The 15,895-nt window shown below is 36.8% G+C and overlaps 1 protein-coding gene across 1 annotated transcript in view; it reads left to right on the forward strand.

The window, feature by feature from the left end:
• Positions 1-465: 465 nt before the first annotated feature.
• The window catches only part of LOC138708825 (uncharacterized protein CG43867), a 414,444-nt gene continuing 399,014 nt past the window's right edge, over positions 466-15,895 (forward strand). Inside the window, exon 1 of the mRNA XM_069839027.1 lies at positions 466-894. Coding sequence (XP_069695128.1) covers positions 466-894 — 429 coding nt within the window. The remainder of the gene's footprint in view (positions 895-15,895) is intronic.

Raw genomic sequence — 15,895 nt, forward strand, 5'->3', positions numbered from 1 at the left:
TATATAATATAACTGACTTGAGTGGTCGGTGTTTCGCGGTCCCCTTGTTGTGCATCCTGCGATTGACAGCGTCGAGTCGTCGCGTGACCTGTGATCTGAAGAATCATCAACACTTCAAAATGTCTTTCAGCACTCTTTTTCTGTTTGAACGAGAGAAATTATCCCAGCGCGCCAGCTAGGATGCTAACGAGAGTAGTGCCATTTTTAACCTGAGTGGTTGCCATGGTTGCCACCAGCCTTAACACGTGCGAAGAGTGATCGGTTTCCACTACTAAGAAATACGATGTTTTCTCGGAGGTCGGGACTGGCTTGATGCACGTGGACAGTGATTTATTTGATCTAGCCTCCAATCGATGAATGCTGCGATGTGTTTTCTTGGAGGTCGGGTCCGGAACAGTGATTTCTGCTACTCTGTCGCACTGGATTAATGTGATACTCGTCCATATCTCGCGCTAGAGCTTCACGATGGGCGAGGACCCCCAGCAACAGTTCCGAGGCAGCCCCGCGCGCCGACTTTCCCAACTGTTCGACCCGCTGTCTCGGATGTCCGAACTGACGTGTGCCACGCCGCCTCCGACATCCGCCCCGGCTAGCCCCCGCCTCCTGCCACGCCGCTCCCGCCTCCACCTCCACGCCGGCAGCGCCTCGCCGCCGCCGCCGCCCCCGCGGCCGCACGCCGCCGCCTCGTCAACGTCGGGGGCCTCCTATCTTCTGGAGTTGATGGATGTGGAGCCCCCACCTGGTCCTGCACCCTCGTATCACCGCTGGGGCGAAGACCTGGCTACTGCTGCGGGGGGCGGCATCAACTGGCAGGAGCGCTGTCTGGAGCTGCAGCTGGAACTACACCGCTTCAGACACCAGGCGGGCCGGGTTCGAGACATGCTGCGCGAGAAGGTAAGACAAGCGATCTTTGTCAGTAATGTGTGTTAAAGAGATGGGGTACAAGCGAAAGAAATCATTTTCCTCCGAAGATAAAAGGATATACAAGAAGAATTCATTGAAATTAGATGTCTTCAAAATAACCATTATTATAAGTAGCTTATGATAGAGCGTCAGTTTCTGTCAGATGCGTTTCCAATTCACTGTGGGCTAAAGCAGGGAGATGCACTATCACCTTTACTTTTTAACTTTGCTATAGAGTATGACATTAGGAAAGTACAGGATAACAGAGAGGGTTTGGAATTGAACGGGTTACATCAGCTGCTTGTCTATGCGGATGACGTGAATATGTTAGGGAAAACACGGGAATTTTACTGGAAGCAAGTAAAGAGATAGGTTTGGAAGTAAATCCCGAAAATACAAAGTATATGATTATGTCTCGTGACCAGAATATTGTACGAAATGGAAATATAAAAGTTGGAAATTTATCTTTTGAAGAGGTGGAAAAGTTCAAATATCTTGGAGCAACAGTAACAAATATAAATGACACTCGGGAGGAAATTAAACACAGAATAAATATGGGAAATACGTGTTATTATTCGGTTGAGAAGCTTTTATCATCCAGTCTGCTGTCAAAAAATGTGAAAGTTAGAATTTATAAAACAGTTATACTACCGGTTCTTCTTTATGGTTGTGAAACTTGGACTCTCACTTTGAGAAGTTAAGGGTGTTTGAGAATAAGATTCTTAGGAAAATATTTGGGGCTAAGAGGGATGAAGTTACAGGAGAATGGAGAACGTTACACAACACAGAACTGCACGCATTGTATTCTTCACCTGACATAATTAGGAACATTTAATCCAGACATTTGAGTTGGGCAGGGCATGTATAGCACGTAGTCTATGGGCGAATCCAGAAATGCATATAGAGTGTTAGTTGGGAGGCCGGTGGGAAAAAGACCTTTGGGGAGGCCGAGACGTAGATGGGAGAATAATATTAAAATGCATTTGAGGGAGGTGGGATATGATGATAGAGAATGGATTAATCTTGCTCAGGATAGGGACCAATGGCGGGCTTATGTGAGGGCGGCAATGAACCTCCGGGTTCCTTAAGAGCCATAAAGTAAGTAAGTAAGGTTATGATAGAGCTGTGTGAAATTATTCAGATCACAGTATTCCAGAGCCCTTCATTTGCATTGTTACAACATGTCCAATGTTCTCTTCTCTAAACCAACCGAGGGTATGCGAAGACTTTTTAGGATGTAGGTAAAATTAAAAATTATACGTTTCATGAATGATCAAAGCTGATATTTGGATTACAAATCCGTTTTCCACCGCAACATCAATTCCCCTGAATTTCCGTTAAAACTGAAAGTCTACTAAAATATCCGTTGATAGTGGACGGAAAATAAAATTCGAGAATTTGTGACTTTTGGTTAATAATAATTACCTGTAAAATAATATCAAAGTTGTGTATTTTTTAAATAAATAAATAAATAAATAGGCCTAAAAAGTAAGTAAATAAGAAAATAAGTAAATAAGTAAACAAACAAACAAACAAACAAATAATACGCGTACTGCAGTTTAAAAAGAACTGCAACATGGCAAAATCTAAACCCGTGAAGCAATACTACTTCCAAAGGAAATGGGAAAATGATTATTTTGTTGTTGAAGACGAAAGAATTGCTTATTTACTGTGTCCCATCCAATTTATTTCCACTCGTCATTTCAATATTAAACCCATTTCTACAAAGTCCATACTAAGAATTATGGAATGCATAAACTTTCGGGTAAGTTCATTATTACGAACTGTATATTGATTATTTATTTATATACTGTAAAATTAAGGACGTCACTCTTTGTGTTCATTTTGAATTGAAATTAATAGTGACTTTCAAGGTTCATTACTTAAATACTATAAATTTATGTTTCCGTAGTTGATGATAGGAGGTAAGTTTTCGAAAATCTAAAACAGGTTAGATGCAAAGAAATCTAGCATAATTGTAACCAATGAAACGAGATAACGCATTATATTACATACCGCCACTGATGGACCTTTGACGACAAGAGAAGGTAAATAACTGTACGCGGAAGTCGATCATCCCCAATAGAAGTGGAGTGAGGCTAACGTCATATTTCCCCTACTTACGAGTTCTGCAGGCCTGATGTATGCAAACCTTAAACAGGTCGGAAAGCCATCAAAAGAACAACATACTTTTCCCGACAAATTGAAAGTTTATTCGGTGAAAGATTGTTGTCGCATTTTTGCGTAGACTATTCTGTTTTAAAGTTGTGCATTTCTCGACCTCGAGTAGCAAAAAGCGACTGTAACTTAAACCCTGCCTTGAGGCACATAAATGGATGGACTGTGAGGAGCAGAGTGGAACTGAGAACTGGATTAGGTAGCGACTGGATCTTCCAGTTTCATAAATTCTGAGATAGATGCGACCTGGGGCTGAGCGCCTCGGTTTAATTCAGTGTTGGCCCACTCGCTGATTACTATGACACGAGACACTCGAGTTATGAGGTAGGCGCTGTCATCTTGATTAAACCGGCCCCAGCAGGGCGGACTCCGTAATGCACGTTGTTCCATTCTCGCCTGTCCGCAAGTTGCGCCTTTCGTTTTTACGACGGACCTACGTGAAATATTCTATGGTCCTCAGCTCTGGCTCAAGCGATAGCGTTTCTGGCAATAAATCCAACGGGCCCGTATTCGATTCCCAGGAGGAGTTTATTTTCCTCCTTTGTTTTCTTTCTCTATTTGTCCTGTATCGTCTTTGTCGATGGCGTTCCGCCATATACAGGGTGATTCACGAGGATTTACCACCACTTACCTATATAGCTTATTTCCGAAGACATTCTAAGCAAAAGGTATCATATAAACATGTGTCGTCGGTTAGCGCGTCTAACCGCGAAACCAGGTGGCCCGGGTTCGATTCCCGGTCGGGACAAGTTACCTGGTTGAGGTTTTTTCCGGGGTTTTCCCTCAACCCAATATGAGGAAATGCTGGGTAACTTTCGGTGCTGGACCCCGGACTCATTTCACCGGCATTATCACCTTCATCTCATTCAGACGCTAAATAAACTAAGATGTATGTATGTATGTATGTATGTATGTATGTATGTATGTATGTATGTATGTATGTATGTATGTATGTATGTATGTATGTATGTATGTATTCACACTGCAAATGGGTATATACCCGGTGGCAGTGGTAACTAATTACACTCAATAATGACAATTAATTATAAACACAACTAGTAAAAAACAATAATTAACAATAATAGTAATAATAGTAATAGTAATAATAATAATAATAATAATAATAATAATAATAATAATAATAAGGAGCATCCTAAATTAAATGAAGCATGGTCACTTAAAATAACATTTAAAGTAAATCTAATTTGTATTTTAACCCTAAGTTCGAACTAAGACCCACGAGTGTGACAGGTTCATACCTGCACAAGTACCTTTCGGCACTACACTTATTTCGCTGTCAACTCACTCACTGCACTGATTCTACCTGATTTCACTAACACTTCTAACCATTTCACTGTTCGAATACTTTGCACAGCCACTTCACTGACACCACCACACTTCACTTACACAATAGACTTCACTGACACTACACACTTCACTGACACAACACACTTCCTCACTGATACAACACTTCAAGATGTTGATAAAGCGTCGTAAAATAACTTACTAAAATAAAAAAAAAATAAACGTGTCCTAATTTCATTATTTTCAGAGTTGCACTAATTTGAAGTTGCTAGTAAATTTTTATCTGTAATAATTCTTTTACCTTAAATCTAAGTAATAATGGTATTGTATAAAAAACACTTCAAATTAGTGTAACTCTGAAAATATTGAGAATAGTACCCATATTTATACGGTATTTTTTAATATTTGAGGACAAAAATTCGCTCCGGCGCTGAGGATCGAATCCGGGTCCTTGGTTCTACGTACCAAGCGTTCTGACCACTGAGCTACGCCGAATTCAATCCACAGCACCGGATCGAATTCTCCTCCTTCAATGTTTCCCTTTATGGCCGACTCCATGTTAGGCATATATATGTTGACGTATATGTCCAATGTCAACTGCCATTATACTAGGAGCGCACTCAGCAGAGTGGCTTATTTGGCCGGGATCCCCGGCGCCGGAGCGAATTTTTCTCCTCAAATATATTAATTGTCAGTATTACAGATATTATTCTGTATGACAAATTAATAAATCTATAATATGATATTTTTTGGTCAAAATGTCTTCGGAAATTGCTCCGTAAGTGCCGGTAACTCTTCGTGAATCACCCTGTATACCGTCAGTACTGTCATTAATTCTGGTGGACGATTCCTTTAGTAAACGGCAAAAGAAAAGTCAAATACCATTTCGCTGTATTTTGAATAGTTTTCCAGAAAAAATGTGTATTTTAAAATACATGAATTACGAGATCGTGCAACGCTGTGTAATCAGTAGGGAGTGCACATAAGGCTGTGTTACTCCGAATAACTCCTTCACCTGGCTTGTCATTAACAGGGAAGTTGAAGATAATTGCCACGTAAATTGTTTTTAAACTCGTAAGAAAAAATACAGACGATATACCGTTTAATTTTTGTGTTTAAACTACGTTACAGAACGGAGAATGAACATCGCTATTTCACGTTAAACAAAGTCTTGGAAAATTTAAAATAATCTCTAGAACCTAAGTTTAATTAAATATTCAGAGAACACAGGAAATAAGATACGCTTATTTCAAACTAAATTGGAAAGATTAAGAAATATTACTACACTCCCATTTCAATTAAATATTCTAGAGATTGTAAACAATAATGATGTATATTTCACATTATAAAAACAAAATGTTAAAACGTGTAAGACTCTATAAAAATACGATATGCTTATTTTACTGTACGTTAAACAAACTAAATTAATAATATAAAAATATTATACTTTTCGATTTAATTTTAATTAAATATTTGGTGAACACAGACAACAAGAGAAGTTTATTTTACATTATACAAAATAATCTAATTGGTGATTAAAAAATCTCCGTTTGTCGTACTACAAGAATTTTCTTCAAGTTATAAATAATTCCCTCCGATTTTAATTTTTAAAGTAGTAACCGGTAAACTTACATACAACAAATCAAATTTCCCTTAAAATAAATTTTGTGTGTTATGTCTATATTTTTTGTTGTCTCATACATCTCTCGTATTATGCGAGCTACATCTCTCCAGCATGTAATAACGTTTACAAGGTTGTCAGAGTGCATCAAGTTTTAAGATTCTTTTGCAGAACGAAATCTTACATTCGTTGGGATCAATTTCCTGCATATTTGAACGACAAAACTAAAATTCTTTCAGTAATTTATCATCATAATATACTGTTCTCTTAAATTGACTGAGCATATTGGGAATTAATTCAATAGTTTTCCAAAAATACGCTATGAAATGTTTATATAAAATATTTTTTCTCGAAAAGGAAGTGAAAATCAGCAAAATTATATTAAGCTGTTTTGTTTGAAATATCTCAAATAATAATTCCTAGAAATTAGTGACATGTATATACAGGGTGAACTGTAAGTAATGTCATTAATTTCAGGTGTTATTCTTTGAGATATTTCAAACAAAAACTTTTAATACAATTTTGCTCGTTTTTGCTTCCTTTTCGAGATAAAAATTGTTTTATATGAAGCATTTCATAGTAGGCCTATGTTTTAGGAAATGCATTGATTGAATTTCAAATATGCTCAGTCAGTTTAAATGTTATGGTTTATTTAACGACGCTCGCAACTGCCGAGGTTGTATCAGTGCCGCCCGTGTGCCGGAATTTTGTCCCGCAGGAGTTCTTTTACATACCAGTAAATCTACTGACATGAACCTGTCGCGTTTAAGCACACTTAAATGCCATCGACCTGGCCCGGGATCGAACCCGCAACCTCGGGCATAGAAGGCCAGCGCTATACGAACTGCGCCAACCAGGCCGACTCAGTTTAAAAGAGCAGTGTATTATGATAATAAATTATTGAAAGAATTTTTGTTTTGTCCTTTAAATGTCCAGAAATTTGATCCGAATAAATGTAACTTTCCGTTCTGAAAGGGAATTTTAAAATGCTACATTTGTGCGGATCAGATTTCTGCACATTTAAAGGACAAAATTGAAATTCTTTCAATCGTTTATTTTCATAATATATTGCTCTCTTTAACTGACTGATCGTACTTGGAATTAAATAATGGCTTTCTCAAAACGCGCTGTTAAATGTGTCATATAAAACAATTCTTATCTCGAAAAGGAAACAAAAACGAGCAAAATTTTATTAAACAACATACCAATGAATGAACAAGATTACAACGAAGAACTAACCACAATCAAATACATAGCACAAGAAAACGGATACAACATAATAGACAACATAATACGTAAGACAAAACAAAACCACAAAAAACAGAAGAATACAACACAAACACAAGAACACAAAAAATACATCACACTAACATACGAAAACAAAAACACACATAAAATTGTAACCTCATTCAAGAAATTAAACTACAACATCGCATACAGAACAAATAACACTCTACAAAAACATCTCAATACACAAACAACACAAACAAACAAATACAACCACACAGGCGCATACAAACTCAAATGTAACACTTGCAACAACTTCTACATAGGACAGATAGGCAGATCATTTCAAACACGTTACAAAGAACACATCACAGCCATAACAAAATTACAAAACACCTCCACATATGCAGAACACATCACAAATACCAACCACATCTACAGAGACATCAACACAGACATGGAAATACTGCACATCCAACCAAAAAGCCAGAAACTCAACACACTAGAACAATATGAAATATACAGACACACGAAAACACACCCCAACGATATTCTCAACACACAACTCAACTTCAAAACACATACACTCTTTGACTCTACACTACGAACGCACCCACACAGGAAACAAAAGGCGCCAAGATCAACAACGACCAGTTCCGAAGATGACCGAAAATAGATCGAAACATGTTAACAAGGTACTTTAATATTTAACACAAGAAAGTTCTTATCATACATATTCCGAAGTGATCCAGTGTTAAAAGTTGTGTAATCAAGATGTAAAAACGTTTTTGTTTGAAATATCTCAAAGAATAACCCCCTGAAATTAATGACTTTACTTAAGGTTCATTCTGTATATTCAATGGCAAAGCTTCTCCAGTCATCTAAACAATGTTTATAACACGAAAAACTTCGCTCAACATCTCATGATGTGATGGAAGCGGACAGGAAATACTGTCGATTACAGTATGTTTAGAAGCTTGTGAGACTCTAGCAAACAATTTCTTGTGTTAACCATTGTAACATAGGCAATGTTTTTTCGAGAACGATTTTTATTTTCTGCTGCACTTTTTTTGTAACAGGCCTAGGATCTGCTTTGACAGTTTTTGAGAAAGTCCTAAAAATCTCAGGGCATCAAGCATTTTAATTTTGTCGTTCCTAAACTATTAATATCTTTGGTAACATCTGTAAATTTATTTTTAATGAATAACAAAATTGTCATGTAATTTGCTTGACACAAGCGATTTTGCATATCTTATTTATGGCAAAGATATCTTGAGTATTGGAGTGTTACTTTAAGGGGAGAGGATGGTATTTTTGGTGAAAAATGAGTAGATTTAAAAAAAAATATTTAAAATACCCTGTGATATGTGTGGAATGCATAGCATAACATTTTGTGAGTATTTGTGCTCTTATCGGATGTTGAGTCGCCATTTTTAAACTTCCTGCGTTATGGATTTTTAGATCACTCGCCCACTTTTATTGTTGTTTCCGGTAAATTAAATTTTCAAAGAAAATTTTTTTTCTTTAAAATACCTTTTGATATGTGTGGAATGCATTGCATAACATTTTGTGGGTATTTGTGCCCTTATCGGATGTTGAGACGTCTTTTTAATCTTCCTGCGCTATGGATTTTTAAATCACACGCCCGCTTTTATCGGTTTCCAGTAACTTCATTTTTTTTTGCTACATTGCCGGACAAAAATGGATATAATTTCTGAACTATTAAAGATACATGCATGAAATTTAGAACATACGTTCTTTAGACTATTAGGAAACTTTTCTCTGTAACAGAATTTTGTTAATTGATTTCATTTTAAAAATACGTCCGTTTGTTTGCAAGAAAAGAAATCAGAAAATTGTTATTAAATTTTAATTGTTTATTTTACAAACGTAGGGACTAATATCGAAATTCTGTTACAGATAGTTTGTAGAAGATGCTTTTGCAAATACATTGCAAAAAACTGTTTGAATCTATCTTTAAAAACGGTTTAGATATATTGGTTTTAGTACAATTCTGCATTGGGTATATATTTTTTTTCAAATTTGGGTCCCCAAATAATTTTTTTCTTCAAAATATTTTTATTTGGTTGAGTTACGACAGCTATGAGCTCTCTACATACAAAAAATTAATATTTTACACCAAATAGGGAAAAAAGTTAAAAAAATATCATCCTCTCCCCTTAACGATTTTCGTTTACGTCTACAAAATTTCTCCAATAACGTATTTAATGTGGCAGGATGTGATGTTTCTGACATTATTGAATTTCACGTAGCCGTAGAATAGGATATAAACATGGATCGACTACAAAACAACGTTAATATGTCCGTACTGCTATCGTACAAAAGTACTGTACAGCCCTGAATCCGTTTGTGGGCTATTCCATCTCAAATCGACCGAAATATAGAGAAAATTGACCTTGCAATTTTTAAATACAATAAAACTTTTTCTGTTCGTAGACAACTGTGATACAATGCTTTGTGCAAAGTTTGAGGCATCAGAACTTCATAGTGTTTAAATTTAAAATATTTAAATTTATCGTATTTTCATAAAATTAGCAACTTTAAACTGTTGTGGCTCCGAAACCCTTTCACCCAATGATCAAAATCATGGTTTATTTTGATGCTGAAAAGTTAAAGTTTATATTGACATGTAAACAGTTTTTCTTACTTTTTATGGAAATGGAGAAATTTAGATTTTTCTTTGCCCACGAAAAAAAAAATAAAATAAAATATATGGTTAGATTCCGCATTGAAAGTACAAATAAACACATATTTTTTACTGGTGCAACGTTAATAAGAAAGTATTGAAAATATCAAATAAAGAAAATAAATAGTACGCGCGTGAACTAACCAGCTGACTGTGAGGCGGGATCTAGCCGAGGGAAGCAAGGCCAGGAGACAAACACGTGATGTGTCGTCTAGCAGTCATAGCTGGGCTAGCTTTATCACAGGTTTTCATAAACACAGGAGTAAAATGACGCCCAACGCTCGTTTATCTTCATCTCTCGGCCAGTGCGAGCGGTACTGCGCCGTTCAAGTCCAGGCGTGTGAAAATAATTTATTTAATACCCTCGAAACTTATTGCCGTGACACTAAGCAAACAATGCCGAATCCCTCTTAATAATGCAAGATTTTTTTTCTCTTTTTTTTTTTTTTTACATTTTTACAAATTGGTAAAAAGCCTAAAAGTAAGTAAAATCAGATTATCTGTCTCTCTGTGTACAATAAAAATAAGTATTACTTCTTAACATAACCTACCAAATATCAGCTTCAAAATGAGCTCCCGTTCAATGTTCTGCAGTAAATGGTTCCAGAGTTCTGAGCGCTGAAAGAGGCTTGTTTTTCTAAAATACGCTAAATTTGTCGCTCAACAATACGAAAACCGTTTGACTTTCGATAGTATATTATTGCAGATGCACTCTCCTCAGCACCTTTTATAAATAGGGGAAAAATTATGGTATAAAAAATGCGAGTTTTTTTACTGATCGATTTCATATGGAATAGCCCTTGTGCTGTATGACTTCACGTATGCTATGGCCTGTCGTAGGTAACTTGATTTCTTCTGCAGTGGATACATGTCCTAGCTCTGATGATCACATCACCTCGTATCGAAGTCAAGAAGGCTTGTGAGTTCTTCCTGTATTCCCCCATACGCCGTTCGGAGTCACAGGATAGATTTACCTTTTATTTGACTGGATTTCTTATTCTTCCCTCTTTGTAGATGGTGATAGTGTTGTCATGGTGATTGATGCTCCAATACTGTCTGTTGTCTACTACACATTCCAGCTTAACTCAACCGGAATCTTAGTCTGGATATCCGGCATGAAGACGCGACGTTTTATCCGTTGAGATGGAAACCGTTTATTGGCAGTTGTAGCAAACATTTCTGGTCCACTAACTAGACACGGAGGGGCGAAGGAGCTTCTATACAAGATTGGAAAGGGATTCTGGGTATTCAATGATAGGTGAAACTGTTCGTATCTCATCTGTTATGCTGATACCAAGCCTTACCTGAACTAAGAACTCGCTTGTTTGTGGAATTAAGAAAAAAAGATTAGGGAAAACACGGGAATTTTACTGGAAGAAAGTAAAGAGATAGGTTTGGAAGTAAATCCCGAAAAGACAAAGTATATGATTATGTCTTGTGACCAGTATATTGTACGAAATGGAAATATAAAAATTGGAAATTTATGTTTTGAAGCGGTGGAGAAGTTCAAATATCTTTGAGCAACAGTAACAAATATAAATGATACTCGGGAGGAAATTAAAAACAGAATAAATATGGGAAATGCCTGTTATTATTCGGTTGAGAAGCTTCTATCATCCATTCTGCTGTCAAAAAATCTGAAAGTTAGAATTTATAAAACTGTTATATCACCGGTTGTTCTTTATGGTTGTGAAACTTGGACTCTCACTTTGAGAGAGGAACATAGGTTAAGGTTATTTGAGAATAAGGTGCTTAGGAAAATATTTGGGGCTAAGAGGGATGAAGTTACAGGAGAATGGAGAAAGTTACACAACACAGAACTGCACGCATTGTATTCTTCACCTGACATAATTAGGAACATTAAATCCAGACGTTTGAGATGGGCAGGGCATGTAGCACGTATGGGGGAATCCAGAAATGCATATAGAGTGTTAGTTGGGAGACCGGAGGGAAAAAGACTTTTAGGGAGGCCGAGACGTAGGGATTTGAGGGAGGTGGGATATGATGGTAGAGAATGGATTAATCTTGCACAGGATAGGGACCGATGGCGGGCTTATGCGAGGGCGGCAATGAACCTCCGGGTTGCTAAAAGCCAGTAAGTAAGTATGCACTTTTGTGTCAGGGATATTGACACTGTTTCGGGCGAAAGTTAATGTTGTAAGAATTTGTAAACCTCACAGTCTTTATGGTAAGGGATTTCCATGTCATTGTAGGTCTGTCTCTTTCCCATGTCACGTTCGGGGTCCAATGTGAGATTTGCTTCATTCATCGTTCTTTTGATATTCTCTCTACATGTGCATTCTATTGTAAAGATTACTTTCCTGACTTTTCTTTTGTTATGAAGCAATCTGTTTCCATTCTGTCTCGAAGTACCTCTGTTCTAATACAGCCTTGTGAATTGACATCTTATCATCGAATCTAATTTTATTTCACGTTTATAATTATCTATAGTGATATCACTAGAGGTTTTTATTTATCTACAGAAAACTAAAACTCGAGTGGGATCTAGTTGACTGTTACACGATTAAAAGAAAGTATATGAAGATTAAAAGAAATAAAGTACTCTAATACAATTAAATATTAATTGACTTACAAAAATACTGTCTTGAAAATGCATTATTGTACCATCTCATCATTACAAATATTCCGCTAGATGGCAGTAGTGTATTATGATTAGTTGTTCTTTTATTACCAGTTCTGCCAACTATACAATCTTCATTGAACTCTATGGACGATTACTAGTCAAGAAGGCTTTGTTGATTCAGTTTCATTTTTATTAAAACAGTTCAATTATCAATATATATTAAACAATAACTGATACGTGACTATTCATAACTTCATACAGCAGAAACTATAACATAACCTAAATAATATAAACAAGATAAATGATAGAAAAGTTTTAATTAAGGATGATGAAATAAACACGAATAATTTTAAAATATACATTTATTGAAAGTACAATGTTGGCAAACAAAGAAACAAATGCTAGGAAGGTGGTAAAAACAAATACTAGAGAGGTGATAAAGTAAATGCTAGGGAGGTGATAAAAATTGTTGGTTAAGCAACCATGATTCGTTGAAATACATCGTTCCGTACCGTTTTAGTGGTCAAAAGCAGTTCGACGTAGTCAAAGTGTAATAGTCTTTGTAATTAATTTATGGACTAACTTTTCGCATGTTTAAAATACTGTAGTAGAGAAAGGGAAGTATGAATTCTTCCTTCAAATAAGTATCTTATTGTGAACGATACTGTTCCAACGTTGTCTTTAAGAGATTGGTACTTAGCTCAGACATGGACTTACACTGTTTATAGCAGAGTCTCTGTTATTAAAGAGTTTTATCATAAAACTAAAATGGCTGTGTCATCTTCACGTAGAAGTAATGACTGATGACTGCGTGCCAGTAGTACGTTATAAGGTTATAATGCTCAAGTTGTGTGGCCCTCAGTAAGACACTGTATTGAGAAAAGTCTATCGTATTTTCTCGAATATCCCGCGCCCTCGAATAAGCTGCGCATCCATCTCTTGAAAGGAAAAAAAAAAAACGTACACAAATTAGAAACTGACATTTCCAACAAATGTATTGACGACAAATTAAAAACAATTAAACACATATACTGTTAACTTAACTATAAATGTTATCCTAGAACAGAGCCAAGGCCTTTAGTTGGCACATTTCTGTCGAAATTGCATAGCCAAGTTGCCGTTCCTCCGTTATTTATTCGATTAACTTGGCCCTCACATTGCGGAATTTAGCTTCCTGACCACAAAAGGCTCTTCTGTTCCCATTGTTGTTTAATAAGAGTTCCACCTTTTATCTCCAGTCTCTGATACAACTTTTATTTACATCAAATTTAGGGGCTGTAGCACGATTTCCATGTTTCTCCGCATCTTTGATAATGGTTTTTGCAGCAAGTAAAGGATCGCAATCTCATACCTTTAGTGGTGTTCATTTTCATAATTGAAAATATAAGACATCACACTTGAACGTGATTCTGACACATGTACTGCTAATCCGTGGCTAACGAGGAAAATACATCGATTCATCTGTAAAGGCTGGTCCACAATAAACTGGGAACGGGAACGACAACGAGAACGAAAACGGAAATGTTGTGAACATTCACAATTAACTATTGTGACTGCTCACATTTAAATACATTTATTTTAACATTATTTTCGTTCTCGTTCTCGTCGTTTCCGTTTCCGGTTTATTGTGAACCAGCCTTAACTGGAGGCAGTTATAACTATGAGATTTGCACAACTGCGTCCCTCCTACCACTGTAATCACAAGGAACCCAGCTCTATTCATCAGTTACAGATGAACCGACCATTTCCCCATTTTTTTTAACTTTAAACCTTAGAAACTGCTAGAACATTTACAAAGAAATCTTTTTTTTTTACAAATATTTGAGCTTTACTACATAATTTACACCATCCAGCAACAATTGAAAATCGTGCACCGATTAGTTAGTTATACATTCATTTTCAACTTTAATACTGAAAATGTAAGATTTTTTATTTTGTTTGAAAAACTTACAAATTCCCTATATGGACTAAATGTCATCATATAAATACCGAAATTGCACTAAAATTAGTCTTTCCTATTCTTAATCAACAATTAACAACAGTATTACTTACTTACTTACTTACTTACTGGCTTTTAAGGAACCCGGAGGTTCATTGCCGCCCTCACATAAGCCTGCCATTGGCCCCTATCCTGAGCAAGATTAATCCATTCTCTATCATCATATCCCACCTCCCTCAAATCCATTTTAATATTATCTTCCCATCTACGTCTCGGCCTCCCTAAAGGTATTTTTCCCTCCGGCCTCCGAAATAACACTCTATATGCATTTCTGGATTCGCCCATACGTGCTACATGCCCTGTCCATCTCAAACGTCTTGATTTAATGTTCCTAATTATGTCAGGTGAAGAATACAATGCGTGCAGTTCTGCGTTGTGTAACTTTCTCCATTCTCCTGTAACTTCATTCCTCTTAGCCCCAAATATTTTCCTAAACACCTTATTCTCAAACACCCTTAACCTATGTTCCTCTCTCAAAGTGAGAGTCCAAGTTTCACAACCATACAGAACAACCGGTAATATAACTGTTTTATAAATTCTAACTTTCAGATTTTTTGACAGAAGACTGGATGATAAAAGCTTCTCAACCGAATAATAACAGGCATTTCCCATATTTATTCTGTGTTTAATTTTCTCCCGAGTGTCATTTATATTTGTTACTGTTGCTCCAAGATATTTGAACTTCTCCTCCTCTTCAAAAGATAAATTTCCAATTTTTATATAACAACGGTATTAGTTTCTCTAATTATAATTTAAGGCCAAGGCAGCATTTTATAAGAAATATAAGGTTTCTCTACTCTTTCTGGCAACACTGTACACTGCTCTCTTAAATTGACTGAGCATATTAGAAATTAAATTTATGGCTTTCCCAAAACACACTATACTCGTATGTTTTATATAAAAAAAGAATAACTCCCTGAAATTAATTACATTATTTACGAGTTCCTCTGTATACTTTTATTGAAAGAAGTTTGGAATGGAATTGAATTTTCGGGAGGGGCACTATGGCTCAACACTGCGACCTTTTACTATCTGTTGCGTTAACCCTCAAGCTAAGCGCATTCCCAAACCCACACGGCTGACTACACTAAGGTTCCCTGCGTACCCAGGTTTCGAGCAGGTCACCTCACTCGTTCCTAGGCCAGCCCCCTCCGTGCGTCGCCAGCCGGCGATCGGGGAATGCTATGGAATGATGACGAAATGATGATGGAATGATGTAGATGGCTTATATGGGAAACGGAAAAACCCCGACTGGGACCTTGTCCGTCATAAGTGTCACTATGGATTTTTGTCCCAGGTGACTGGGACTCGATCCCGGGCCGTCTGTGTGACAGGCTGAAAGTCTGACAACTCAGCTACCGCATGGGACTT

This window comes from Periplaneta americana, chromosome 11 (genome assembly GCF_040183065.1).
Source record: "Periplaneta americana isolate PAMFEO1 chromosome 11, P.americana_PAMFEO1_priV1, whole genome shotgun sequence".
In the NCBI taxonomy this organism is placed as follows: domain Eukaryota; kingdom Metazoa; phylum Arthropoda; class Insecta; order Blattodea; family Blattidae; genus Periplaneta; species Periplaneta americana.